This window comes from Narcine bancroftii, chromosome 5 (assembly GCF_036971445.1).
Source record: "Narcine bancroftii isolate sNarBan1 chromosome 5, sNarBan1.hap1, whole genome shotgun sequence".
In the NCBI taxonomy this organism is placed as follows: Eukaryota; Metazoa; Chordata; class Chondrichthyes; order Torpediniformes; family Narcinidae; genus Narcine; species Narcine bancroftii.
Window position 1 is genome coordinate 160,781,633 of NC_091473.1, and position 24,918 is coordinate 160,806,550.

At 52.6% G+C, this 24,918-nt stretch overlaps 1 protein-coding gene across 6 annotated transcripts in view; it reads left to right on the forward strand.

Annotated features, from left to right (window-relative positions):
• Positions 1–24,918, forward strand: part of lamb2l (laminin, beta 2-like) — a 152,613-nt gene that overhangs the window by 13,787 nt on the left and 113,908 nt on the right. For all 6 annotated transcript variants that reach the window (XM_069939468.1, XM_069939474.1, XM_069939473.1 and 3 more), the window contains exons 2-3: positions 9,499–9,586; positions 15,352–15,521. In XM_069939468.1, coding sequence (XP_069795569.1) covers positions 9,499–9,586; positions 15,352–15,521 — 258 coding nt within the window. The remainder of the gene's footprint in view (positions 1–9,498; positions 9,587–15,351; positions 15,522–24,918) is intronic.

Consider the following 24,918-nt stretch of genomic DNA (forward strand, 5'->3'; position numbering starts at 1 on the left):
CAATTCAGTTAAATGTGTTTCTTGGACAAATGCTATATCTATTTTTTCCTTTTTCAGTAAATTTAGTAGTTTCTTCCTTTTAATTTGGTTATGTATTCCATTAATATTTAGAGTCATATAGTTCAGCGTAGCCATTTTATATTTTGTTTATCTTCTCTTTCCGTTTTTCCATCATTACCTTTCCTCCTTTTCCATTTCTGTTTTCTTATTTTCAACTCTTTACCAGACAACATTCCTACAACATCCAACATTTTCCTTATTCTCCTATTTCTATCTTCTTTATTGTAGACCCCTATTAAGTCACCTCTCGTCCTTCTTCACTCCAAAGAGAAAAATCCCAGTTCTGTTAACCTTGCCTCATAAGATAGGTTCTCCAATCCAGGCAACATCCTGGAAAATCTCCTCTGCACCCTCTCCATTAGCTTCCACATCCCTTCCTGTAATGAGGCGACCAGAACAGAACACAATACTCCAACTGTGGTCTCACCAGAGTTTTACAGAGCTGCAACATTACCTGTTGACCTCAATCCCCGGACTAATGAAGCCCAGCATACCACAAGTCTTATGAACTACCCTATCAACCAGAGTGGCATCTTGGGAGATCTATGGATTTAGACCCCAAGGTCCCTCTCCTCTTCCACATTGTGAAGAATCCTGCCCTAACCATGAAGTCTGCCTTCAGGTGTGAACTGCTTATCTGGATTGAACTTCATCTGCCACTTTTCCACCCAAACTCTGCATCCTGTCTAGATCCTGGTGAGACCACATTTGAAGCATTGTGTGCCATTCTGGTCACCCAGCTGCAGGTAAAATGTCATTCAACTTGTAAAGAGTCCAGGAAAATTTCCCAGCATGTTACTGTGGGGGGGAGGGGGGTTTGGCTTGAGTTATACGGAGAGTGGATAAGCCAAACCTATCCTGGTTTGGCGCCTATAAAAACAGGAGGGACATGGATTTTTCACAGAGCAGGGGAATCGAAAACTAGAGGTGAGAAAGGGAAAGATTTAAAAGGGACCCAAAGGGCCAACTAGTGGGTGTGCGGAACGAGGTGGTTGAGGCGGGGACAACTGTGACATTTGCAAAGCATTTCGACAGATTCATGGATCGGAACAGGTGAGAGGGGCGTGGTCCAAGCGAGGACAAGATCAAGTGGTCTGTTTCTGGTTCCAACACAACTCAGCAGAGCCAGAGAGTGCAAATGTAGGGTCGATGTTTCTCTGCAGAAGTGACTCAGCCCCCAGTGGGATTGGAGGAAGACTTGTCATTCCCATTCTGCAGTCAGATGATGTCTGCAACTAAGGAGTGAAATGCAAAAGTCTGCAGACGCTCTGATGGCAGTAAAAAAAATGCTGGAGGAACTCAGCAGGACTTGCAGTTTCCATGAGAGGGAACCAGTATTTCATGACTGAGCCCGTTGTCAAGGCATGAGGAAAAGGCAAGCACCCAAATAAAAAGGCTGAGGGAGGAGCTCGGGCCAATAGGCAAAGGGTGGTAATTGGATGTAGATAGGAGGGAAAAGGTGAGAATTATTTGGAGGAGGGGTGGCTCTGTGAATGCACAGCTGGGGGAAAGGAGACAGACAGAGAAGGAGAAATAGGGATAGATGAAGGGGGGGGGGTGCTTATGGTAACTGGAGAAGTCGATGTTCATGTCACCTGGTTGGAGGGTGCCCGGATGGAAGATGAGGTGCTCTTTCTCCAATTTGTGGGTGGTCTCTGTCTGCCAGGGTATGAGACCATGAACGAGCATGTCATCAAGGGGACAGAATGGGGAATTAAAATGGGTTGTCACTGGGAGATCCCCGCTATTGCAATGGATAGAGCTGAGGTGCCCACAAAGCCATCTCCCAGTCTGCGTCCAGTCTCTCTGATGCAGAGGAGATCACAGCGGGATCCAGTTGGTGACCCTTGCAGATTCACAAGTGAAGCATTGCCTCACTTGGAAGACTGTTTGGGGCCCCCAAATGGTGGCAAGGCAAGGAAAACCCGCAGACTACAGGGTGCTGGCAACTGCGGTCGTAGACTCGCACCAAGCTGGAGACTGGCTGAAGGGGAACCAGGATTCGGAACCAGGATGTGAGAGGGTACAGAAGAGATCTGAAGGCTTCCTGATCATGCCTGGAGCTCCGTTTGCCGATGGTTTGGACTGAATTCTGTGAGGCTATGGGAGTGCCAGGGGAAAATCCACGGACTCTCAGTGACTTTGAGGGGACACTCTTTTGCTCCTCTTTCTCTGACAGTAGAGGTGCCCAGCAATTTCTGCTGATGGCAGATCTGTTTGCCTTGCGGCAGACTAAAATACATTTTGTGTGTAATATTACACCTGTTTAATTACATGACAATAAAGGAATCTTAAATCTCGAGGGAGGAGGTGTGGGTGCAAATGGAGCACTTCCTGTGGTCACAGGGGTAGGTGCCAAGGGGGCAATTGGTCGGAAGGGAGGAGGGGACGAGGGAGACATGGAGAGAGTGGTCCTGTGGATAGCAGAGAGGGGAAGATGTGTCTGATGGTGGGATCATGCAGCAGGTGACAGAAATGGCAGAGGATGTGATGTGGCGTGTCTAGAACCAAGAGCTGTGGGTCTCGGAACAAGAGGTCCATTAATCAGGGTGGAGATGGGGAGTAACCCCTTCACCCTGAGGGAGAGGAGTCTTTGAAAATCACAACCCAAGAAGGGATCTGGAGGCTCAGCCAAGGAGTATATTCATGGCTAAGATCAATAGAATGTTTGGATGTAAAGGGAATTGAGGGGTCTGGGGTTGATGTAGGGATGTGCCCTGAGGTAGCAGATTGGCCCTGGTCACATTGAGTGGGCATCAGGGCTGGGTGGGGGGGGAATCTCTTACTGATTCTGGGGGAATCCTGCTGCAGAGAAGAATTCTCCTAGTGTGCAGGAACAGAGAAATCTTGGGGTTCAGTCTATGGATCCCTCAAAGTTGCTGTGAAGGTTGATAGGCTCATTAAGAAGGCTTGTAGGATGCAGGCTTCAGAAGTCAGGGGACTGAGGTCAAGAGTCGAGAGTTGGTGTTTTTTTTGAATATTTCATTTTCATTTTGTGGACAGCCTGTATCAAAAAATTAATGAAGTACATCAATCAAAATGAAAAATCAATGGCACAAGTCTGTATCTTCAAACAGTCCCATCCCCCTTCCCCTCTCCCCACCAAACAAAGTCCCAAAGCAGAGAAAAGAATAAAAGAGATGATGTGTATGCAGGGAAAAGAAAAACCGAGAAGCAAGAAAGAGAAAAGTGAAGGAGCTACCGGGATCCAGTTCGTGGGACCTGATTCCTTTTCTTATCTAGATTTCTAGTAGGGGAAGGAACCAGGGTGTAGAACCCAGGAACAGAATAGGTGTCCCAAGACATTCAACTCTGCGTTTTACAAATATAGCTACCATGCCTGCAAAAAACATGTTGGATTTCTTCCTTAGATGATAAGTAATTTTCTCCAGGGGAACACGACTGTGCATTCCATCGGGCTTTGCCCAGAGGGGAATCTGACTTCCAGGTAGCAGCAGGGTACTTCCTGGCCACCGGCAATGCAACTTTCAAAAATTCGAGTTGATGCTCGGACAGTTTCATTTTAGATTGTGTGTCCACGGTATTTCATAGGAGAAACAATTCTGGATCTCATGGTGATTGTTTCCCAATAATTTGATCTAATAAAATTCTTCAAATTTTCACAAAACAGTTTCACGTTAGCGCACAACCAGGTGGAATGTAAAAAGATTCCTGTTTCTTCACTGCATCTGAAACGTTTATCCAATATATTAGAATTTAATTTATGCCATTTCTGTGGGGTAAGATCTAGCTGATGCAAAAAGTTATATTGTACCAGTCTACATCTTACATTAATTGTATTGGTCATGCATCCTGACGTAAATCGGACCAGTTCTTATCACCAATACCAATACTCAAGCCTGATTCCCATCTTTGTTTTGATTTATATAACTCCCACTTTAGAGATTCCGACTGGAGTAAGGACTACATTGCAGACATAAAATTTCTTGTGTCACCCCCCTCTTTGAATCAGAATCTCCATTTCACTGCCCTCTGGTAACATGGTCGGTCCTCATTCATCTCTGAAAAAAAGCTCTTAATTGAAAGTAACGTAAGATTGTATTATTAAGACTATTATATTTATTTTTTAACTGTTCAAATGACATGAGTTGCCCTTGCAGATAATAATCTTCCACATACCTGATCCCTTTATGGGGCCACGTGTGCAGAATTTTATTATCCATCTGTAATGCGCGTTGAAAGAACCAAAGACTTGTTGATCTAAACCAAGGCTTTGATTATCTAAAAGACTGGAGCGTACCACAAGTAGGTTGACCAGTCCAGAATGACCTGGTCTGGCTAGGACCAATCCTTTAAGACCTGCCAGTAGATGTGGCTACACTCTCAGCCAATCACAGTCATCCTACACTACCATCTGTACATGTACACATTGGTGATAGAATCTGTACTATCACATTCACCCCTTCTTTGAGAACCAACCCCAGGGTGAATGGAGGTTAGGGGCTGTACCGGTCAGGGGGCCTGACCATCCGGCGTGACCGCTATGGTGCCAGGATTGGGGTCGCCAGAGTTGTGTCTCCGGCAGGCCCATAGGGTGCAGCCACTGCTTCGCTCAATTCCCCAACGGCGTTGTCAACAGTCTGGCCTGAGCTGGTGGGGTGGTACTGGTCCCTCTGTTCAAGCACATGACCTGGGGGGAAAAGGAATAGGGGGAGGTTGGGTGAAAGGCACTGCTGCGCCTGATCTGACTTGGACTAGATCCCTTACCAAGACTGTGTCCTCCCACCCGTCTGGGTACTCAACGTAGGCATAATGCGGGTTCGCATGGAGCAGAGTCACTCGGTCAACCAAGGGGTCATTCTTAGAGTACCAGACGTGGCGTCGTTAAAGGATTGGACCGGGAACCGTGATCCATGCCAATATGGTTGTACCCCGACTCAGATTTCCTCAGGAAAGAGAACATCCTTTCATGGAGATGCTGTGCAAGGCCTCTATAACTGAGGAGGCGGTCCTGTCCAAGCAGGGCACAGCGAACAGGAAGCGGGAGTACTCGTTGATGGTTGTAAGGATGTAGGTGTTATGGTTGGTCGACAGTAGGGGCCCCTTGAAGTCTATGCTGAGACGCTCAAAGGGGCGGGTGGCTTTGATGATGTGAGTGTTCTCCGGACGGGAGAAGTGGGGCTTGCACTCAGTGCACACTGGACAGGCCCGGGTCATGGAGCGAATCTCCTCGACCGTGTAGGGCAGGTTGCGAGATTTGACAAAGTGCGTGAACCTAGTGACCCCTGGATGACAGAGCTCCTCGTGGAGTTTCTGCAGCCTGTCCAGTTGCATGTTGGTGCAAGTCCCCCTGGAGAGCGCATCTGGTGGGTCGCTGAGTTTACCTGGCCGATATCGTATGTCATAATTAAAGGTGGAGAACTCGATTCTCCACCTGGCGATTTTGTCATTCTTGATCTTACTTCGCTGGGCATTGCTAAACATGAAGGAGACCGCGCGTTGGTTGGTCAGCAGCATAAAGCGCCTGCCAGTGACGTAGTGTCTCCAACGACGTACTGCCTCGACTATGGCCTGGGCCTCCTTCTCGACAGAGGCTTGTTGGCTCTCAGGACCCTGGAGGGTTCTGGAGAAGAAGGCTACCGGCTGGCCGGCCTGGTTCAAAGTGGCTGCCAGTGCAAAGTCGGATCCATCACTTTTGACTTAGAACGGAACGGACTCATTGATGGCGTGCAGCATGCAGCAGCGATGTCCGACTTGATGGGGTTGAAAGCTGCTCTGGCTGCGGTTGACAGGGGGAAGGAGGTGGTCTTGATGAATGGCCGTGCCTTGTCGGCATAGTGTGGAACCCATTGGGCACAGTAAGAGAAAAAACCCAGGCAGCATTTGAGTGTCTTCTGGGTGTGGGGGGGGGGACAAGTCTATGAGGGGATGCATGCAGTCAGGGTCCAGCATGACCACCCCGTTCTCCACCACACAACACAGAATTGTGAGCCGAGTGATCCGGAAGACACACTTGTTGAAATTGTAGGTCAAGTTCAGCCGAATTGCAGTCTGAAAAAATTTCTCAAGGTTGGCATCATGATCCTCCGTGTCATGGCCGCAGATGGTAACATTGTCCAGATACGGGAAAGTAGCAGTTAGCCCATTCTGGACCACCATCAGGTCCATTTCCTGCTGGAAGACCACGACGCCATTTGTGACACCAAAGGGTACCCTGAGGAATTGATACAGCCGCCCATTCACTTCAAAGGCCGTGAAAGGTCGGTCTTCTCAGCGGATCTGGAACTGATGATAGGCCGAACATAAGTCAATAGTGGAAAATACACAGTACTGGGCGATCTGATTCACCACATCCATGATCCGTGGAAGGGGATACACATCCAGGAGCGTGAAGCAGTTGATAATCTGGCTGTAGTCCACCACCATCCGCGGCTTCTCCCCGTTTTTAACAACCACTACCTGGGCCCTCCCTGGACTCGAGCTAGATTCGATAATGCCCTCATCCAGCAGTCTGCGCACCTCATTTATGATAAATTTCCTGTGTTCAGAACTATATTGCCGGCTTTTGGTGGCCACAGGCTTCCAGCCAGGGGTGAGATTTGCGAAAAGTGCTGGCAGAGCAACTCGGAGGGTGAAGAGACTACAGGTGAAATCCCGGGGCGCGGGGGCAGGTGGCTCAGGCTGCCGCTGGCAGGAGGTTCCCAGGGGGAGTGGTTACAGATAGAGAGCGGAGCATGAGCCCCCCCAAAGTGCAGGGAAATGGTTTGAAACTGGCACTTAAAATCCAGTCCCATCAGAGCAGGGGCGCACAATTGGGGAAGGACTAATAATTTGAAGTCTGTGAACGTAATGCCCTGGACTTTCAGGGTCGTCACGCAGTACCACTTTACCCCAGTCAAGAGTGATCTGGTCGCCAATGAAATTCTCTGAGTAGTGGGGAGAATAGCTAATCCGCAACGGTGGGCCAGGTCCAGGCGAATAAAACTGTCAGTTGACCCCGAGTCAGATAAGCAAGTGGTATAGTGTCCATGCACTTTAATCAATTCCATTGCTTTTGTGAGGGGTTGGGGGAAGTCCTGGTTGAGGGTTACTGATGCAGAGACTTGTAATGTGGAGTCCTGCGTGATGACGTCACACAAACAGTGGGGCCTGAAAAAACAGTGTCGGGGAGGTGGTGTTGCTGCCTGCAGCCAAAGGTAAAAACCAAGGCTTTTATTAACTAAAAGACTGGAGCATATCACAAGTAGGTCGACCAGTCCAGAATGACCTGGTCTGGCTAGGAGCAATCCTTTAAGACCTGCCAGTAGGTGTGGCTACACTCTCAGCCAATCACAGTCATCCTACACTACCATCTGTACATATGTACAAATACACATTAGTGATAGAATCTGTACTATCACACCATTGTTAAAGGAATTGATCTATTTTGAGTCGAGGGGATTTTTGGAGATATTTTTCCCTTTTCGTCCAATTAAATTATTCAATTTGTGTCAAATATTCAAAGTATGCTTTGTTAATGGTGCTTCCTTTCCACCAGAAATAGATTTAGTGTCCTATTTATGTATAAACTCTTCTACTACTGTCTCTCTGACTTTGTGCAGTTCAATTTCCACCCATGAAGGCTTGTCCCTTCAACCAAAGAGGGAAATTATAAATTTCATCTGGACCGCCCATTAGTAATATTTAAAATTTGGGAGTTGAGAGGTTGAAGCTGTATAAAACTCTGGTTAGGACCACACTTGGAGTATTGTGTTCAGTTCTGGTCGCCTCATTCCAGGAAGGATGTGGAGAAGGTGCAGAGGAGATTTACCAGAGTTGCCCAAATCGGAGAATGTACCTTATGGAGTGAAGAAGGATGAAAGGTGTCGAAATAGAGATCTACAAGGTTGTGAAGGGCTTAGTAGGGATAGCCCACACTTTTTCCCCAGGGCAACAATAGCAATTTCCAGAGGACATTTGTTTAAGGTTAGTGGAGGAAGGTGTAGGGGAAATGTCAAAAATAAGTTTTTACACTGAGACGTGGGGCCGGGGGTGGTGGGGGAGGCTGGAACATAAGGGACATTTAAAAGACTCTTAGATAGGCAAATGGATGTAAGAAAAATAGAGGGTTATTGGTGTGAGATGGGGAAAAGTTAGATTGTTGAAGAGTAGTTTACATGGGTTGGCATGACAATGTGGGTTGAAGGGCCTCAACTGTGCTGTAATGTTCTATGTTTCCAAGCCATGTTCAAGTTGTATGATGCCCTCTGACTCTGAATTAGCCTGAGGTTGGCCAGAGCATTGCTGTGAGACATTTAAAGAGTCTAGACATAATCTTTTGAATGTGGGGTTTGAAGGATAATCCGTCTGAGCTGTTTGAAAGGATTAATGGGTGAGGGGGAAGTGGCTTCCATTGGTGACCAGCACAACAAAATCTCAGCCGGGCCAGGCAGAGGAACGCGATGAGCCTCTTCTCCATACAACATTGCCACTCACCCTTCCTCCCCCACCCCTCCTCTCGCACAACATCCCCACCCACCCCTCCTCCCACCCCACCCCCTCACACATCAACCCCACCCCTCCCCCACACAACATTCTCATCCATCCCTTCTCCCACACCCCTCCACTCACATGACCCCCACCCACCCCTCCTTCACACAAGACCCCGCACCCCTCCCTCACACAAGATCCCCCACCCCTCCCTCCCCCACAACATCCCCACCCACCCCTCCCTCACACAACATCCCCACTCACCCTTCCTTACCCACCACATCCCTCACCCACCCCTCCTTCCCCCACCCACCCCTCCTTCCCCCACCCACCCCTCCTTCCCCCACCCACCCCTGCTTCCCCCACCCACCCCTGCTTCCCCCACCCACCCCTGCTTCCCCCACCCACCCCTGCTTCCCCCACTCACCCCTGCTTCCCCCACCCACCCCTCCTTCCCCCCACCCACCCCTCCTTCCCCCCACCCACCCCTCCTTCCCCCCACCCACCCCTCCTTCCCCCACCCACCCCTCCTTCCCCCACCCACCCCTCCTTCCCCCACCCACCCCTCCTTCCCCCCCACCCCTCCTTCCCCCACCCACATGACTCCCATTAACCCTTTCATCCTGGCCTCCCGCCAGCTTGCTCTGAATGATGATACTATGTCTATTCTAAAGTGTAGTGTGGGTCAGCAAAGAACTGGCCCTTCACCCATCACTGCCATGCTGGCTGCCTTGCCTGCACTAGGTACATATTCTTCTCTACCTGACCTAGTTAAATGTTTGAAGATAGCGACGGTACTTGACTCACCACCCCAATGGCAGCGAGTTCCGACCATCACCCATACTTGGAACAACCACTCTAGAATCGGACCTAGGGACACTTTATCCTGGAAGGTGTGGGGTTCTCCAAATACCTGTTCCTTTTGTCTTCGCTGTCACTGAGCCTGGGCTTTGGTGCCAAATTTTTATCAATGAATTCTTACTCAGTATTTGGTTTACTCCTGCACAGGGAATTCCTGTTGATTCCATACAACCTGTCGATGTTTCCCTGATCCGTCTGGTTGGAATAATGTTCTTGGTGTCAGCGTTCCTCCTTGGTAAGTGTCTTCAAAAGTGGTGCAATGTTCGATGCCTACAACCCTGGAGCATTATCAGATTTTCTGAAACTCCTTGGTTTAATCTGTGGACTCCGCACTTGAGCAATGTCTCCTTTGACTTAACCCATGCCAGCCTACGTATCATTCCCATGAATGCAGTCCTGGGGAACTGGTCGTCCTGGGGTGGGGCTGTGTCCATGGACCTTTCCTGGACCCATCGTGAAGAAAGCATGTCAATGCCCCTACAACCTCAGAAGATTGTGGAGGTTTGACATGACATTGGAAACCCTGGCAAATTTCTACAGAGGTGTTGTGGAAAGTGTGCTGTCCGGCTGCGCCACAGTCTGGGATGGCGGAACCATTACTTCAAGATTCAATTTATTATCACAGTAATAAAACAGCACCATATTACATGAAATTGCTTTTTGCGTGCTGCAAGGCAGACAAATTCGTCACCGGCAGGAATTGCCCAAGCATCTCTTGCATTCAGAGAGATAGAAGCAAAAGAGAGTCCCCCCAGAGTTTCTGTGTCCGTAGATTTGCCTCCAGTGCGCAAAACCCTGCAAAAGGTTGTGGGCATAGCCCAGGACATCATAGGAAAACCGCTCCCCACTATTGAGTACATTTATAGGGAATGCTGCTGTTGGAGAGCTGCAGTAATCATCAAGGACCCACACCACCAACACGTTCTCTGTTCACGCTGCTGCCATCAGGAAAGAGGTATCAGTGCCAAAGACTCGTACCCCCAGGTTCAGGAATAGCTGCTACCCCTCCACCATCAGACTCCTTAACAACAAACTCAATCAGGGACTCATTCAGGGACTCTTCGGATATTTTAATTACTGATTATATTTTTCTATATTGCAGAGTCAGTTTGTTTACAATTCTTTCTTTTGTATGTATACATATCCTTATATAAGTACATGTTTTTTTTTTGCACTACCAATAAGTAGGAATACTGCCAGGCTCACAGGAATAAGAATCTCAGGGTGACATGTAGGTACTCTGACAATAAATCTGAACCTTGAACTAGAGCAATGAACCAGGCTATTCTGCCCCACTAGTCTATGCTGATCTCTCCCATCAGCCTCCCTCTAAATGCATCATGCCTCTTCACGGCCCCTAGTGCAGGGTGTGGAGTGACAGGGTGCGGGGTGCAGTGTTACAGGGAGTGACGGGGTGCGGGGTGCAGTGTTACAGGGAGTGACGGGGTGCGGGGTGCAGCGTTACAGGGAGTGATGGGGTACAGGATGCGGCGTTACAGGGAGGGATGAGGTGCAGGGTGGGGTGTTACAGGGAGGGACGGGGTGCAGGGTGGGGCGTTGCAGAGATATGCCATATATATGTATTTAATAGTCGGGGTACCATGTAAAATTTGACTCTCCTAACCACTCGAACAACGCAGACCATGGTCAAAAGTCTTTTCTTCTCTTTGGCTTGGCTTCGCGGACGAAGATTTATGGAGGGGGTAAATGTCCACGTCAGCTGCAGGCTCGTTTGTGGCTGACAAGTCCGATGCGGGACAGGCAGACGCGGTTGCAGCGGTTGCAGGGGAAAATTGGTTGGTTGGGGTTGGGTGTTGGGTTTTTAAATAGTCAACTTCCTAAAGTTTACCCTAAAAATTGGTCCACAAAATTCAATTAGTACATGTGTATGTACAGGTAGTTCAGGGGCAGGAGAAAAGTCCAGTTGAACAGTTAATTGCCCTTTCATGAGTGAGAGGTCCATTTAAGAGCCTGATAACAGCAGGTAAGAAACTGTCCTAGAATCTGGAGGCTGTTGTTCTCAAGCTCTCACTCCTTGTGTGTGTTGGAAGGTGATCTGTTTTGGGAGTAGAACAGTACAGCACAGGACAGGCCCTTCAGTCAAGAATGTTGTGCCATCTTTTCGACCCTGCCTCGACCATCCCAACCCCCTTGACCATCCCAACCCCCTTGACCATCCCAACCCCCTTGACCATCCCAACCCCCTTGACCATCCCAACCCCCTTGACCATCCCAACCCCCTTGACCATCCCAACCCCCTTGACCATCCCAACCCCCTTGACCATCCCAACCCCCTTGACCATCCCAACCCCCTTGACCATCCCAACCCCCTTGACCATCCCAACCCCCTTGACCATCCCAACCCCCTTGACCATCCCAACCCCCTTGACCATCCCAATCCCCTTGACCATCCCAACCCCCTTGACCATCCCAACCCCCTTGACCATCCCAACCCCCTTGACCATCCCAACCCCCTTGACCATCCCAACCCCCTTGACCATCCCAACCCCCTTGACCATCCCAACCCCCTTGACCATCCCAACCCCCTTGACCATCCCAACCCCCTTGACCATCCCAACCCCCTTGACCATCCCAACCCCCTTGACCATCCCAACCCCCTTGACCATCCCAACCCCCTTGACCATCCCAACCCCCTTGACCATCCCAACCCCCTTGACCATCCCAACCCCCTTGACCATCCCAACCCCCTTGACCATCCCAACCCCCTTGACCTCTCACCCCTCTACGCTCTGGGAAGAGGAGCAGTTTATCTGCTGATTGATTCACCGACTGGGACGTGGGAGGAAACCAGATCACATTGGGGGGAGGGTGGGAAACCCACGCTGTCACAAAGGAAAGAGTGCAAACTCGACACAGACCGCGCCCAAGGTTGGGATCAAACCGGGATCTCTGGAGCATCTGTACACATTGTGCCATCCATCAGTGGGATTCAGGGGGCTGTTGCCTCCCTGCAGGCTTCACATTCTTCGCCACTTGCCTCCAGTCCTTTTCTCCGTAGAGCCCCCTGGAACACGAAGCAGCAGAGGGGCAGACCCTTTGGTCCACGATGCCAGTGCTAGCCATAATCCTCTGTCTGCACCTAATCTATATCCCTGTTGCTCTTTCTGTGCCCAGGTTTATGGCTCCTGCTGGCTGTCGTATTAGTCCCCACATTGGTCCATACCTGCCATCAGCTTGGCTCCACGCTGAGTGACTGATGGAGGCTACCCAGCAGCTGGGTGGGTTGCATCGCCTCTTGGTTCTGGAGTGGGGGGGGGGGGAGGTGGTGATTGAAGGCTGGGGTGAGGAGCAAGATCTGGTGTGAAAGTAAATCAGTGAATGTGTACTCATCCTCGGCCGGTTGCCTAGTAACACAGACAAAAGGTTTGCGGCAGGGCACCCAGAGTTCAGGGAACAAAGATCGGAGGCATTGACGGGCATGGATGGAGGTGGGGGCCAACCGTGGGACATCCTGACTGGGATTATGTTGGAAATCAGGACAGCGTTCCGTGGGAACCGCTTTGTTGTAGATCCTGTCTCTCAGATCAGCCGTTCACGCTTGGGTGGATGTTGAAGCTGACAGGCCAGTGTGAGGCCAGCACCTGGTGTCTGTGTTGTGCTTGTCCTCACCCGTCTCTCTCCTGAGCATCAGACCCCGCTCCCTGGCCCGTGCACCTTCCCCCTCCTCCCACCACACTCCTGCACCTAAACACCAGGCCCTGTCCTGCAGCTTGTTAACCCCTCACCACCAGCTCTGAGCCACAGTCTCTGTGTCTCTGCCATGCAGAGTGGTCCCCTCCATCACCTTCCCTACCCCATCCCCTGGTCTCTATTACAGACCCTCTCCCTCACCCATTTGACATGGGTTCCAGTCTCCCAAGGAGAGTGCGGACGTGGACGCAGTGGGAGGTCACTGCTGAGAAAATGATGTTGCTGAGGGACTTTTTATTCAGATCTATAGCACAGTATCCGGCCCTTTCAGCCCACAAGGCCATACCTTCCAATTAACCTACACCACCCCCCTCCCCCAGATAGATTTTTGAAGGGTTAGGGGAAACTGGAGCCACTGGGGAAAACCCAGGCAGACATGGGGAGAATGTACAAACTCCTTACTGACAGCGTGGGATTCAAACCCCAGTCCTGATCGTTGCGCTAACTTTGCCACCCAATTTTCCAGGTGAAGGATTTCCGAGGACATCTGGATTTGACCCTCTGAAAGCAGGTTTGGGACCATTGACTCCAAATTTTCCTGGACAAGGCATTATCTGGTCTGTTGAACGGCTGCAATCTGGGGCGACGCATTTAGTGTAGCAGTTAGCGCAACACTGTTACATCACCAGCACCCTGGACTCTAATCCCATGTGGTTCCTCGAGAGTTTGTACATTCTCTCCATGTCTGCGTGGGTGTCTGGGACAATTACAGTTCAGCTCCTGGATCTCCACTGCCCATGGAGATGGATCCCAACCGAGGTGTGCTCGCTCCTTCCGAGAACGACAAGCTGCAGAGTCTGGAGGTGATCCACCTCCCCCTGTCCTCGGTCAGTGCCTCAGGGCAGTGTGAGATGCCCACCGCTCTCGCTCTGAATGACAAGGCTTTGATTTCCAGCCTTCTGAACTCATTCAGCTGAGGAACATCCCTCTGCTGCGATGGCATTCACTGTTCGTGTGTCCTGCCCATCCCCACCACAGCCTGGAATCCTGCTGCCAGCCCACTAGTCAGAGTCTTGGGCTGCTGGGGCCCTTCCCGAATCCCTCCACTTTTCTTTTTCCCTCCTTTTGGCTGAATACGTTAAGGCTCGATTGAATTTTGGTTTGGAGGAGTTTCGTGGGACGATTCTGCTCTATTAGAGACCCTTTTTGAATTCACATTCATCTTGTGATTGTTTTGGAGTTTGTTCAATCATTTAATCATCTGCCTCACCCTAGTTACCAGCTGAAATCCCGGGAATGCAAATTTTTCCTCCTCAAGCACCCTGCCATTGGGGCCTGTCAGGGCTGAATGGGCAACACCATTGGCCAGGAGATGCCAGCTCCTTGCTCACCCTCAGCCAAAAGGAGGTCAAGGTTCATCTTCATGTTGGATTCATCATTCCCTATTCACTTGCTACTGCTGGCAGTCAGCTGTCAGTCACTGGAGTTGGTCATTGGGGCCCAGTCTTGGGGAGAGGGTGCATGTATCAGTCGATTTGGGCTCATGGGGAATGCTTGGAATGGCAGAGTGCAGAGAGCGCATAGCTGCAGGTGCATGCTGGTGTGGAGATCGGCAAATGCTTGCAATACTTTGGATGTTTTCAGGCTGAACTTTACCTTCCGAGAGCTTTAATGGTGTTCCACAGGGTGGGAGTGTAAGTAAGGACCTCCACCCCCTGAGGGTACAGTAATGGGAGCAGCTTGCTGGTGTCAGGCAATGTCAGGTGGCTGATGGGTGGTGTCTCACTGCTGATAGGAGGGGCCCAAGGGAGCCTCGGCCTGTGCAGAGCGGCATGATTGAGTGGAGACCGATGAGAAGAAACATGTACCAGAGGGATCGGAGCTGGAGCTGCCACAGGGTTGTCCAATTTGAGGAAGGAATGAAGGTGGTAAGGAGGAAGAGGGGGAGGTTTGCCCGACAGGCTGACGGATGGTTAAGGATTTGACAAACGTCGACACTGAGGGGAAATGTGGGAAGAACAATTTAAAAAGCAACTTCTTGTCCAAAAGTGGCAGGAGATGGGAGAGTCCATGGAATCCAAGTGTACGATTCCCAAAAGGCTAGTGTGCAGGGATAGGCTCATTCTTTATGCAAGAGAAGTTGAACTTAAAACAATGGAGGTTATATTTCAGTTCTACAGATGATTGGTGATACCACACATGGAGTAAACTGAACAGCATTGGCTTCCTTATTTAAAGAAGGATGCTAGTGTTTTGGAAGCGGTTCTGTGACGCCCTTCCTCTCGCTGTAAGATCGATCGTTGTACCCACCTCCACGCTAATTCTCTGAACATCTCTCCTTCCCTGCAGTGCTGAGCAGCTGTGCCCAGGACCTGCCCTCACTGCCTCACGGATGCACAGAGGGCAGCTGTTACCCTGCAACAGGCAATCTGCTGATTGGACGAGCCCACAACCTGAGTGCCACCTCCACCTGTGGGCTGCAGGGGCCCACTGATTACTGCATTGTCAGCCACCTCCAGGTATGTGCCGGCACCCTCCCTGTGGCCCACACCAGCTACATGCCCATTTCCTAGGCACATCACCTCAGCAGGTCTGGAGTCACATCTTGAGCCCCTCTCACCCTGCAGGTATTTGGTGGCACTTAAACTGAAGTTTCGAACTTGATGGTTCAGCTTGAAGTTGCAACCCAGACGTGTGGATACTTGGGGTTAGATGGAGAACCAGCCTCCTGTGATGCCCATGGAAGGAGATACCCTCTCTCCGCCTCTGCCGCCACATCTCTTTTAATATATTCATTTGTTAAGGTGTGGATACCACTAGCAAGGCCAGCATTTATTTCCCCCTCCCTTGAGAAGGTGGGAGAGCCCTTCTTTGACCTCACTTTTTCTCTTTTTTGCACTCGTTATATTTTTAAATCTCGTTTGTACGGAAATGTAATTTGTAGCAGTTTTGCCCCTAGAACATCCAATCAGTCAGTCATGGCTTGGCCTCACGGACGAAGATCCAGGAAGGACTGTAGACCTGGGCATGACCTTCGAGCTCGCACAGTGGATCTTTTGGGTGGAGTGCAGTGCGCGGCATACTGACCCCAGCCTTTACACCCGGGGTTTATCTGTCACGGCCCAGCCCGCTGGGATAGTGACAGCCAGGCCTTCAGGTGGGGGTTTGTAGATGTTAGGTTCTCCTAGATGGATAGCTTGACAAGACTAATGAGTTCCATCTTATGGCCGGGTTTGAAATCAGAGTTGTCCTTCTCTGAGGCTGGCTGCCAACCAAGGCGAACGAACCCAGCCTTACCCATCCAGCCATACCGCCGGACACTCGGTCGCGCCATGATGCAGCAAACTCAGTGAAAACAGGGGACACTGACGAGAAGGTGTCACTGAGGGCACAGTAATGTAGGAGAGGCCATTTGCCATGACCAAATGTCAGGCAGCAGCCATGCGGCAATCACTGCCCTGAGAAAGGAGAAACGATGTATTATTACAGATGCACTTTCCCTGGGTGAGCTGGGCATCCAGACCTCACCCGCACCCTCCCCCCCCCCACCCCCACCCCAAAAATGTACAATACTGGTACCACAAAACAACAAATTCATGCCATATTCATTAGAATAAACCCGATTCTGAGGTGCTCCTGTGGCGTTGGGGTGGAGAGAGTTCTGAGCCCCAGGGATTGGGATGAGATGGGGAATCCTACGTGCCAGTTCCAACCGATGGGATGTGAAGCCTGATTCCATCCGTCTCCTCTTGGCATTCTGCCAGCATCATCCTCTCCATGTTTTCCCACCGTCTAAGTGTAAGCTAATGCCTGGCCAGGAGGAAACGATAACGAGAGCACATGAAGGGAGATAAAATCAGCGTGTGGGTGCCAGCAGCGTGATACAGAGAAACCTTTATCTCCCCACCAGGTGCTCCTCACTGGCAGGCCCTGAAATACTTTGCGATGGCGCGGTGTTCTGCACTTATTTTGTCTACCACTGCGTTGATAAGAGGATTGAAGAGTAGAGGTGACAGTGAAGGAGGTGACAGCATCTCCACGACAGACGATGAAGGTCTAACGCAACAAAGGGAGCACTGTGTCTGGGTGGTCAGGAGCTTCGTGAGAGCTTCATTGGTTCTGGCTTGTAGAGGGGTGGTCCGTCGCACTCCCGACATGTGGAAGGGAGAACATAAAAGCCCCTGGATGTCAGGAGATGATTCATTCAGCCCCCTGGAGTCACATTGGTGACAGGAAACCATTACCCAGCACCATCAAGCATCTGGAGCCAGACTAGGAACAGTCCGACATGCTTATCATTAGACCACAGGAAAACGCAAAGGGTTATAAACGTGGCTCAGATCATCATATTCCCCCTTCCCCTGCATCGGGCGCGCCCCCTTCCCCTGCATCGGGCGCGCCCCCTTCCCCTGCATCGGGCGCGCCCCCTTCCCCTGCATCGGGCGCGCCCCCTTCCCCTGCATCGGGCGCGCCCCCTTCCCCTGCATCGGGCGCGCCCCCTTCCCCTGCATCGGGCGCGCCCCCTTCCCCTGCATCGGGCGCGCCCCCTTCCCCTGCATCGGGCGCCCCCACTTCCCCTGCATCGGCCGCGCCCCCACTTCCCCTGCATCGGCCGCCCCCCCACTTCCCCTGCATCGGCCGCCCCCCCACTTCCCCTGCATCGGCCGCCCCCCCCACTTCCCCTGCATCGGCCGCGCCCCCACTTCCCCTGCATCGGCCGCGCCCCCACTTCCCCTGCATCGGCCGCGCCCCCACTTCCCCTGCATCGGCCGCGCCCCCACTTCCCCTGCATCGGCCGCGCCCCCACTTCCCCTGCATCGGCCGCGCCCCCACTTCCCCTGCATCGGCCGCGCCCCCACTTCCCCTGCATCGGCCGCGCCCCCACTTCCCCTGCATCGGCCGCGCCCCCACTTCCCCTGCATCGGCCGCGCCCCCACTTCCCCTGCATCGGCCGCGCCCCCACTTCCCCTGCATCGGCCGCGCCCCCACTTCCCCTGCATCGGCCGCGCCCCCACTTCCCCTGCATCGGCCGCGCCCCCACTTCCCCTGCATCGGCCGCGCCCCCACTTCCCCTGCATCGGCCGCGCCCCCACTTCCCCTGCATCGGCCGCGCCCCCACTTCCCCTGCATCGGCCGCGCCCCCACTTCCCCTGCATCGGCCGCGCCCCCACTTCCCCTGCATCGGCCGCGCCCCCACTTCCCCTGCATCGGCCGCGCCCCCACTTCCCCTGCATCGGCCGCGCCCCCACTTCCCCTGCATCGGCCGCGCCCCCACTTCCCCTGCATCGGCCGCGCCCCCACTTCCCCTGCATCGGCCGCGCCCCCACTTCCCCTGCATCGGCCGCGCCCCCACTTCCCCTGCATCGGCCGCGTCCCCACTTCCCCTGCATCGGCCGCGCCCCCACTTCCCCTGCATCGGCCGCGCCCCCACTTCCCCTGCATCGGCCGCGCCCCCACTTCCCCTGCATCGGCCGCGCCCCCACTTCCCCTGCATCGGCCGCGCCCCCACTTCCCCTGCATCGGCCGCGCCCCCACTTCCCCTGCATCGGCCGCGCCCCCACTTCCCCTGCATCGGCCGCGCCCCCACTTCCCCTGCATCGGCCGCGCCCCCACTTCCCCTGCATCGGCCGCGCCCCCACGACCCCTGCATCGGGGGCACCCCCCCTTCCCCTGCATCGGGGGCACCCCCCCTTCCATTGATTCCGTCTATAACTTCCGCTGCCTTGGAATAGGTGCCAACATTAAAAGACCCGTCCCACCTGGCTGTACTCTTTTTCACCCTGTCCTGTCAGGAAGACGATTTATGAGTGTGAGATATCGAGTGTGAGATTCAAGGACAGTTTAGTTGCCACTGTTGTCAGGCTCCTGAATGACCCCCCAGAACAGTAGAATGATGCTGACTTTGCTTCATCCCAACTGATCTCTCTCTGTAATTCTGTTCTGTCTCTTAGGCAGTATAGGGCGGCACAGTTGGCATGGTGGTTAGCACAATGCCTTCACAGTGGCAGCGATTGGGATTAAGGTTCGAAGCCCACGCTATCTACAAGTAGTTTGTATATTCTCCCCATGTCTGTGTGGGTTTTCCCCGCGGGGGGGTGGTCTGGCTTCCTCCCACCATTTGAAACGTACCTGGGGTGTACCTTGGGTGTAAATTGGGCGGCACAAACTTGTGGACTGTAATTGCCAGTTATCATGCTGTATGTCTTGTACTATGTATGAAATAGCTGCTGGCCTGCTCACAGAGCATCCCTTCTCACTCCACCTTGATCCGTGTAACCGTGTGCTTGAACCAGATGATTCCCAGGAGGACATTAAAAGGGAAGCAGGGCGGAAACCAGAGGACGGAATCTGTTGCCAGTCATTGGGGTTTTCAGTGGAGTGCAGAGCGGCCTGTTGGTGACTGACTGCATGAATTTCTTGCCAGTGGAGACCCGAGCGGGTGACGGCAGAGATGGCCATTGAGGCAGGAGCTGCCTTGAGTCATTGCACAGGGTTCTGACCAGACTGTATGATACAAGGTGTCACACATTCCTCTGTAACATACACCTCTCCATTTCTCTTTCAAACTTTGGGCATGCAGAAAGAATTCATCAATGATCGAGTATCAGCCACAATGAGATCACGGGGACTGTTTGGCCGGAGTAATTTACCCTCCTCCATTCCGACATAATTAAAAAATGTTGCTAATGGAGAAAGTGGGGGGCGGGGAGAAACAGGAGAGGAATAGTATGTTGTTTTTAATTTCAGGTATTCTTTCACTGCAAGTAAAGACAAGAATGTTCTTTTCTCTCATCCTATTCACAAGGACCCACATTATAGGGCAGGCAAGTTCTCTGTGGGAGGGAATCGGGTGTTTGTTCCAGGACTTTCTTTACTGTCATAACAATTGGAGGTTGGGTCAAAGAGCTGTCAAGAGCCCTGAGGGCAGTGGCTGTAGGTTCCCGTTGGTGGGGCGAGGAGTAGTAACGAAGGCAGGATGGTTGGATGTTGAATGCATGGGAGAGCTCTGTGCACGTTCACTCACAGCACCGGGCAGATGTAGGAGGCAGAGGAATGACGGGAGGAACCAACTTCTGTGAACAGGAATCTCCGTGGCATCGCACCAGGTCAGCAGCAACCAGCCCGTGGGCACGGCCATGCATGGCTCTGCCTGGCCTCCCCCCATCCATCCATCCATCTATCCATCGGCTTCCTCTTTGCTCCAATGCCACCAAACACCAGCAGAAATGGGGAAAGTCTGGGGAGGCGAGTTTTTTTTTACACAGAATGATGGGCGCCTGGAGGCTAGGACAGCAGGGACATTTAAAAGACTTAGACCAGTCCGTGGATGTGAGAAAAATAGAGGGTTTATGTTGTGAGATCAGGAAGGTTTAGATTGTTGAGTAGGTTTATATAGGTCGGCACAACATCATGAGCTGAAGGGTCTGAACTGTTCTGTAATTCGCACCCCATTCTGACGTGGAAACCTATTGGCATTCTTTCGGTACTGGGTACTGGAACAGCACGGTGAGGGCACCATCAGCAGGCCTGCTGTGCATCAAGGAGGGGTAATTAGAGATGGGCCTTGCCCTGTGACATCCACAGACTCCAGAGATACAAATGCCCCTGTGTGGGAATCTCCATCCTTGCAGCCTGTGGCTCATAGTGGGCAGGCCCTTCAGCGGCCTCCGGGTTTTGGAGTGGTTTATCCTCACTTCCTCATCTCAATCCTCTGTCCATGCAGCTCAGACCATCACACAACTCCCTCCCATTCATCAACGCTGTCTTGGGAAAGCTGCCAACAGAGAAAAGGATTATTGCACTCACCGGCCTGGGTAGCAAGCAGAATGAGGCTTTTAACCATATCTTAGTGCATGTGATAAATAAGAATTCAGTTTCCACTCATCCCCATCTCCTGAATTAAACAAGAAAGTCTGGGTGAAATACAAAAGTCTGCAGGTGCTGGGATTGAGGTAAAAACACCGAAATGCTGGAGGAATGCGGCCGGTGTTTCAGCGTCCACAGGAGACAAAGATACATTGCTGACATTTCAGGCCTGAGATCTTCTTCAAGAATAGCAGAATGAGCAAAAACAGGAAATCTCAGAATAGAGACTGCGCTGGCTGGGGGAGGAGCCCCGATTAACAAAAAAGGGTTAATTGGATATGATAAGGGACGAAGTGAGAATGGATTATGTCTGTGCGAAGGAGGCAGGGAAAGGGAGAGATGAAGCTGGGGTAAGGCGATGGTAATCCCTTGCTGACATGTCTATTCATGGTCTCATACACTGCCAGACCACCTGCAAATTGGAGGAACAACACTTGACTGGGCACCCTCCAACCAAATGGCATTAATATCGACTTCCCTGGCTTTCATTAAAAGCCACACCCCCTCACTTCACCCCCCTGTCACCTTCCCCAGCTCCATCCCTCTCCTTTCTCTTCCTCATTCTCACCTTAGCATATCCAATCAATACCTTTCGTAAATCTGGACTCCTCCCCCATCAAGCCTGCTCCGCCATTTAATCATGAGCTGATCCATTTTCCCATTCAGCCCTACTGCCTGACCTTTGTCCTGGCAAATCAAGAACCTTTCAATCTCTGCCTTAAATACACCCAATGACTTGGCCTCCACAACCGCCTGTGGCAACAAATTCCACAGATTCACTACCTTCTGGCTGGAGAAATTCCTACCTTATAAATGGATGCCTTCGATCCTGAAGTGGTGCCCTCTTGTCCTAGACTCTCCCACCATGGGAAACAACCTTTCAACAATCAAAATGTTTCAGTAAGTTCCCCCCGCCCCCCACCATTCTCCTAAATTCCAACGAGTAAAGGCCAAGAGTTGACAAACACTCCTCATACAATAACCCTTTTATTCTCAGAACCATCTTCGCAAACCACTCCTGAACCCTCTCCAATGTCAGCGCATCCTTTCTTAAATGAGGAGCCCAAAATTACTCCCAATTCTACAGGTGAGGTCTCACCAGTGCCTTGTAGAGCCTCGTATCCCTTCTCTTGTGTTCTATTCCTCTTGTGATGAACACCAGCATCACATTTGCCTTCTTCACCACCGACTCAACCTACAAGTTCACCTTAAGGCTACCCTGCACAAGGACTCCCAGGTCTAATTGCAGCAGGATATTTTCCATTTTCTCCCCACTTTAAACAAAAATAATCTCCCCATTAATTTTTTCCTACACCTTCTGACATTGTATTTCATTTCCCACTTCTCTGCCCATTCTCCTAATCCATCTCCGTCCTTCTGCAGCCTCCGTGTTCCCTCGACGCTACCTGCTCCTCCATCTGCCTCCTTATCATCTGCAAACTTGGCTACAAAACCACTTGTTTAATGATCTAATTCATTAATGTACCACATTAGGATGATACAGTTAGTGCCGTGGTTGACGCGACGCTATTATGGTGCCAGTGACTCCAGTTTGAATCCAGTGCTGTCTGTAAGGAGTTTGTGCGTCATCCCTGTGTCTAAGGGATTCCCCCAGCCGCTTTGGTTTCCTCCCTCCCTTCAAAATGTATGTGCTGGAAAGGCCTGTCACTGTGCTGTATGTCCAAATTAAAAACGTATAAAGAAGTGGCCCCATCTCCGACCCCTGTGGTCTGTTTCCTGTCACCCCACGCTAACCTCTACCTGCTTTTCACCCGTACCAGACCTTGCTGTGGCACCTTTTCATACCAGGGGTTTCCCCTGCCATGAGGTTTAGTATGGAACAGCGAGCACTCAGATGCAGTCACCGTGCGACCGCGGCTCTCCAATGATCCTGGAGTTAGAGCTCTGTCCCAGTGCATGGGCCATCGTGAAGAAAGTCGTAGCAGAGGCAGGTGAATGACAGGGTTGGGAGGGCGTACCGGTGAGGCAAGCACTTCCGGAGTTGGTCTGTGACATTGGCCTGCTTATCTGAAAATGAGTGTGTACATTGGAAGCAGTTCAGTGGCTTACTCATACAATACCTCTCGTGGGAGGGTCAGCTGGTGAGGAAATGTGGGACGGCCTTGCTTATCTTCCGAGCAGTTTGGAAAGGAGAGCAAGGGAGGGTCAGAGAGATCTACAGGGTAGATAAGACACGAGAGTCGACTGTGTGCCAGACTTGAGGAGGGGAAAGAGAGGAGAAGAGGGCAAGTCTGGATAGTCAGGGGTGTGAGAACCTGTACTGCAGCGATGAAGCACCTGAAGGATTCAGCAATTATTTTGTAAATCCTCAGGAAAGAATTACTCGCATAAGCTGCTGGATACATGGTTCAATGGGCATGAGGAGGGTAGGGGGGGAAGGTTGCTGAGGAGAGGGAGTGGGTGCCGAGGGTGGTGTGAGGAAGAAGTTGTGAGTGCTGAGGAGGGGATGTGCATGCTGAAGGGGCATGAGGAAGGTGCACATGCTGAGGTGGGGGAGTGGATACTGAGGATGGTGTGAGGAGGCTTGGACCCCCAGTCTCGTGGGGAATGAGGGGACCCCGGTGCCAGTAGGGGGACCCCGGTGCCAGTAGGGGGACCCCGGCGCCAGTAGGGGGACCCCGGCGCCAGTAGGGGGACCCCGGCGCCAGTAGGGGGACCCCGGCGCCAGTAGGGGGACCCCGGCGCCAGTAGGGGGACCCCGGCGCCAGTAGGGGGACCCCGGCGCCAGTAGGGGGACCCCGGCGCCAGTAGGGGGACCCCGGCGCCAGTAGGGGGACCCCGGCGCCAGTAGGGGGACCCCGGCGCCAGTAGGGGGACCCCGGCGCCAGTAGGGGGACCCCGGCGCCAGTAGGGGGACCCCGGCGCCAGTAGGGGGACCCCGGCGCCAGTAGGGGGACCCCGGCGCCAGTAGGGGGACCCCGGCGCCAGTAGGGGGACCCCGGCGCCAGTAGGGGGACCCCGGCGCCAGTAGGGGGACCCCGGCGCCAGTAGGGGGACCCCGGCGCCAGTAGGGGGACCCCGGCGCCAGTAGGGGGACCCCGGCGCCAGTAGGGGGACCCCGGCGCCAGTAGGGGGACCCCGGCGCCAGTAGGGGGACCCCGGCGCCAGTAGGGGGACCCCGGCGCCAGTAGGGGGACCCCGGCGCCAGTAGGGGGACCCCGGCGCCAGTAGGGGGACCCCGGCGCCAGTAGGGGGACCCCGGCGCCAGTAGGGGGACCCCGGCGCCAGTAGGGGGACCCCGGCGCCAGTAGGGGGACCCCGGCGCCAGTAGGGGGACCCCGGCGCCAGTAGGGGGACCCCGGCGCCAGTAGGGGGACCCCGGCGCCAGTAGGGGGACCCCGGCGCCAGTAGGGGGACCCCGGCGCCAGTAGGGGGACCCCGGCGCCAGTAGGGGGAAGGTGGAGACCCTGGTGTTGGTGGGGGGGGCGGGGGAGAGAGGGAACTCCAGTATCACAGAGGGTTACAGAAGGGGTGACGATCACCAAATCTTTCCGTGGGCACAGGAAGTATTCACGAGTGTTGTGAAACTCAATTCATTCAGACCTCTCTGGATATTAAGGGATCTAGAGATAGTGCTGGAAGAATACAATCAACAGTTTATGGTCACATGCACTGAGGTTCTCAATACTATCCAGGCAATTCAACCTCTTCTTGAGGACAAAAGACATGCAAACTCAAAAAGGCATACGGAGCCTTAGAGAAAGTTCCAGTGAAAATGGTGCAGGGACAGCCTCCGATTACTCCTGAGGGGTCTGTTCCAGTGATAACAGTGATCTAGAGAGAAGGCAGTTTGTGGGGCTGAATGGCCTATTGTGGCCATTCACTGTCTGGCTGGATGAGTGTGGAGAGTTCAGAGGAATAATCTAGAATGAGAAGTCACCAATTTCCAATGTGAAGGGATGGCATTTGTCTCTGAGGCAGTGAGAGGAAGGGTGGTGGGAAAGCTCAGGTGAAGTGAGGGCAAGGGCAGGCATATGGGGATCTGAAGTTGAGCTGCTGCTGTGGACCTGGGAGAGTGGGGATATACGC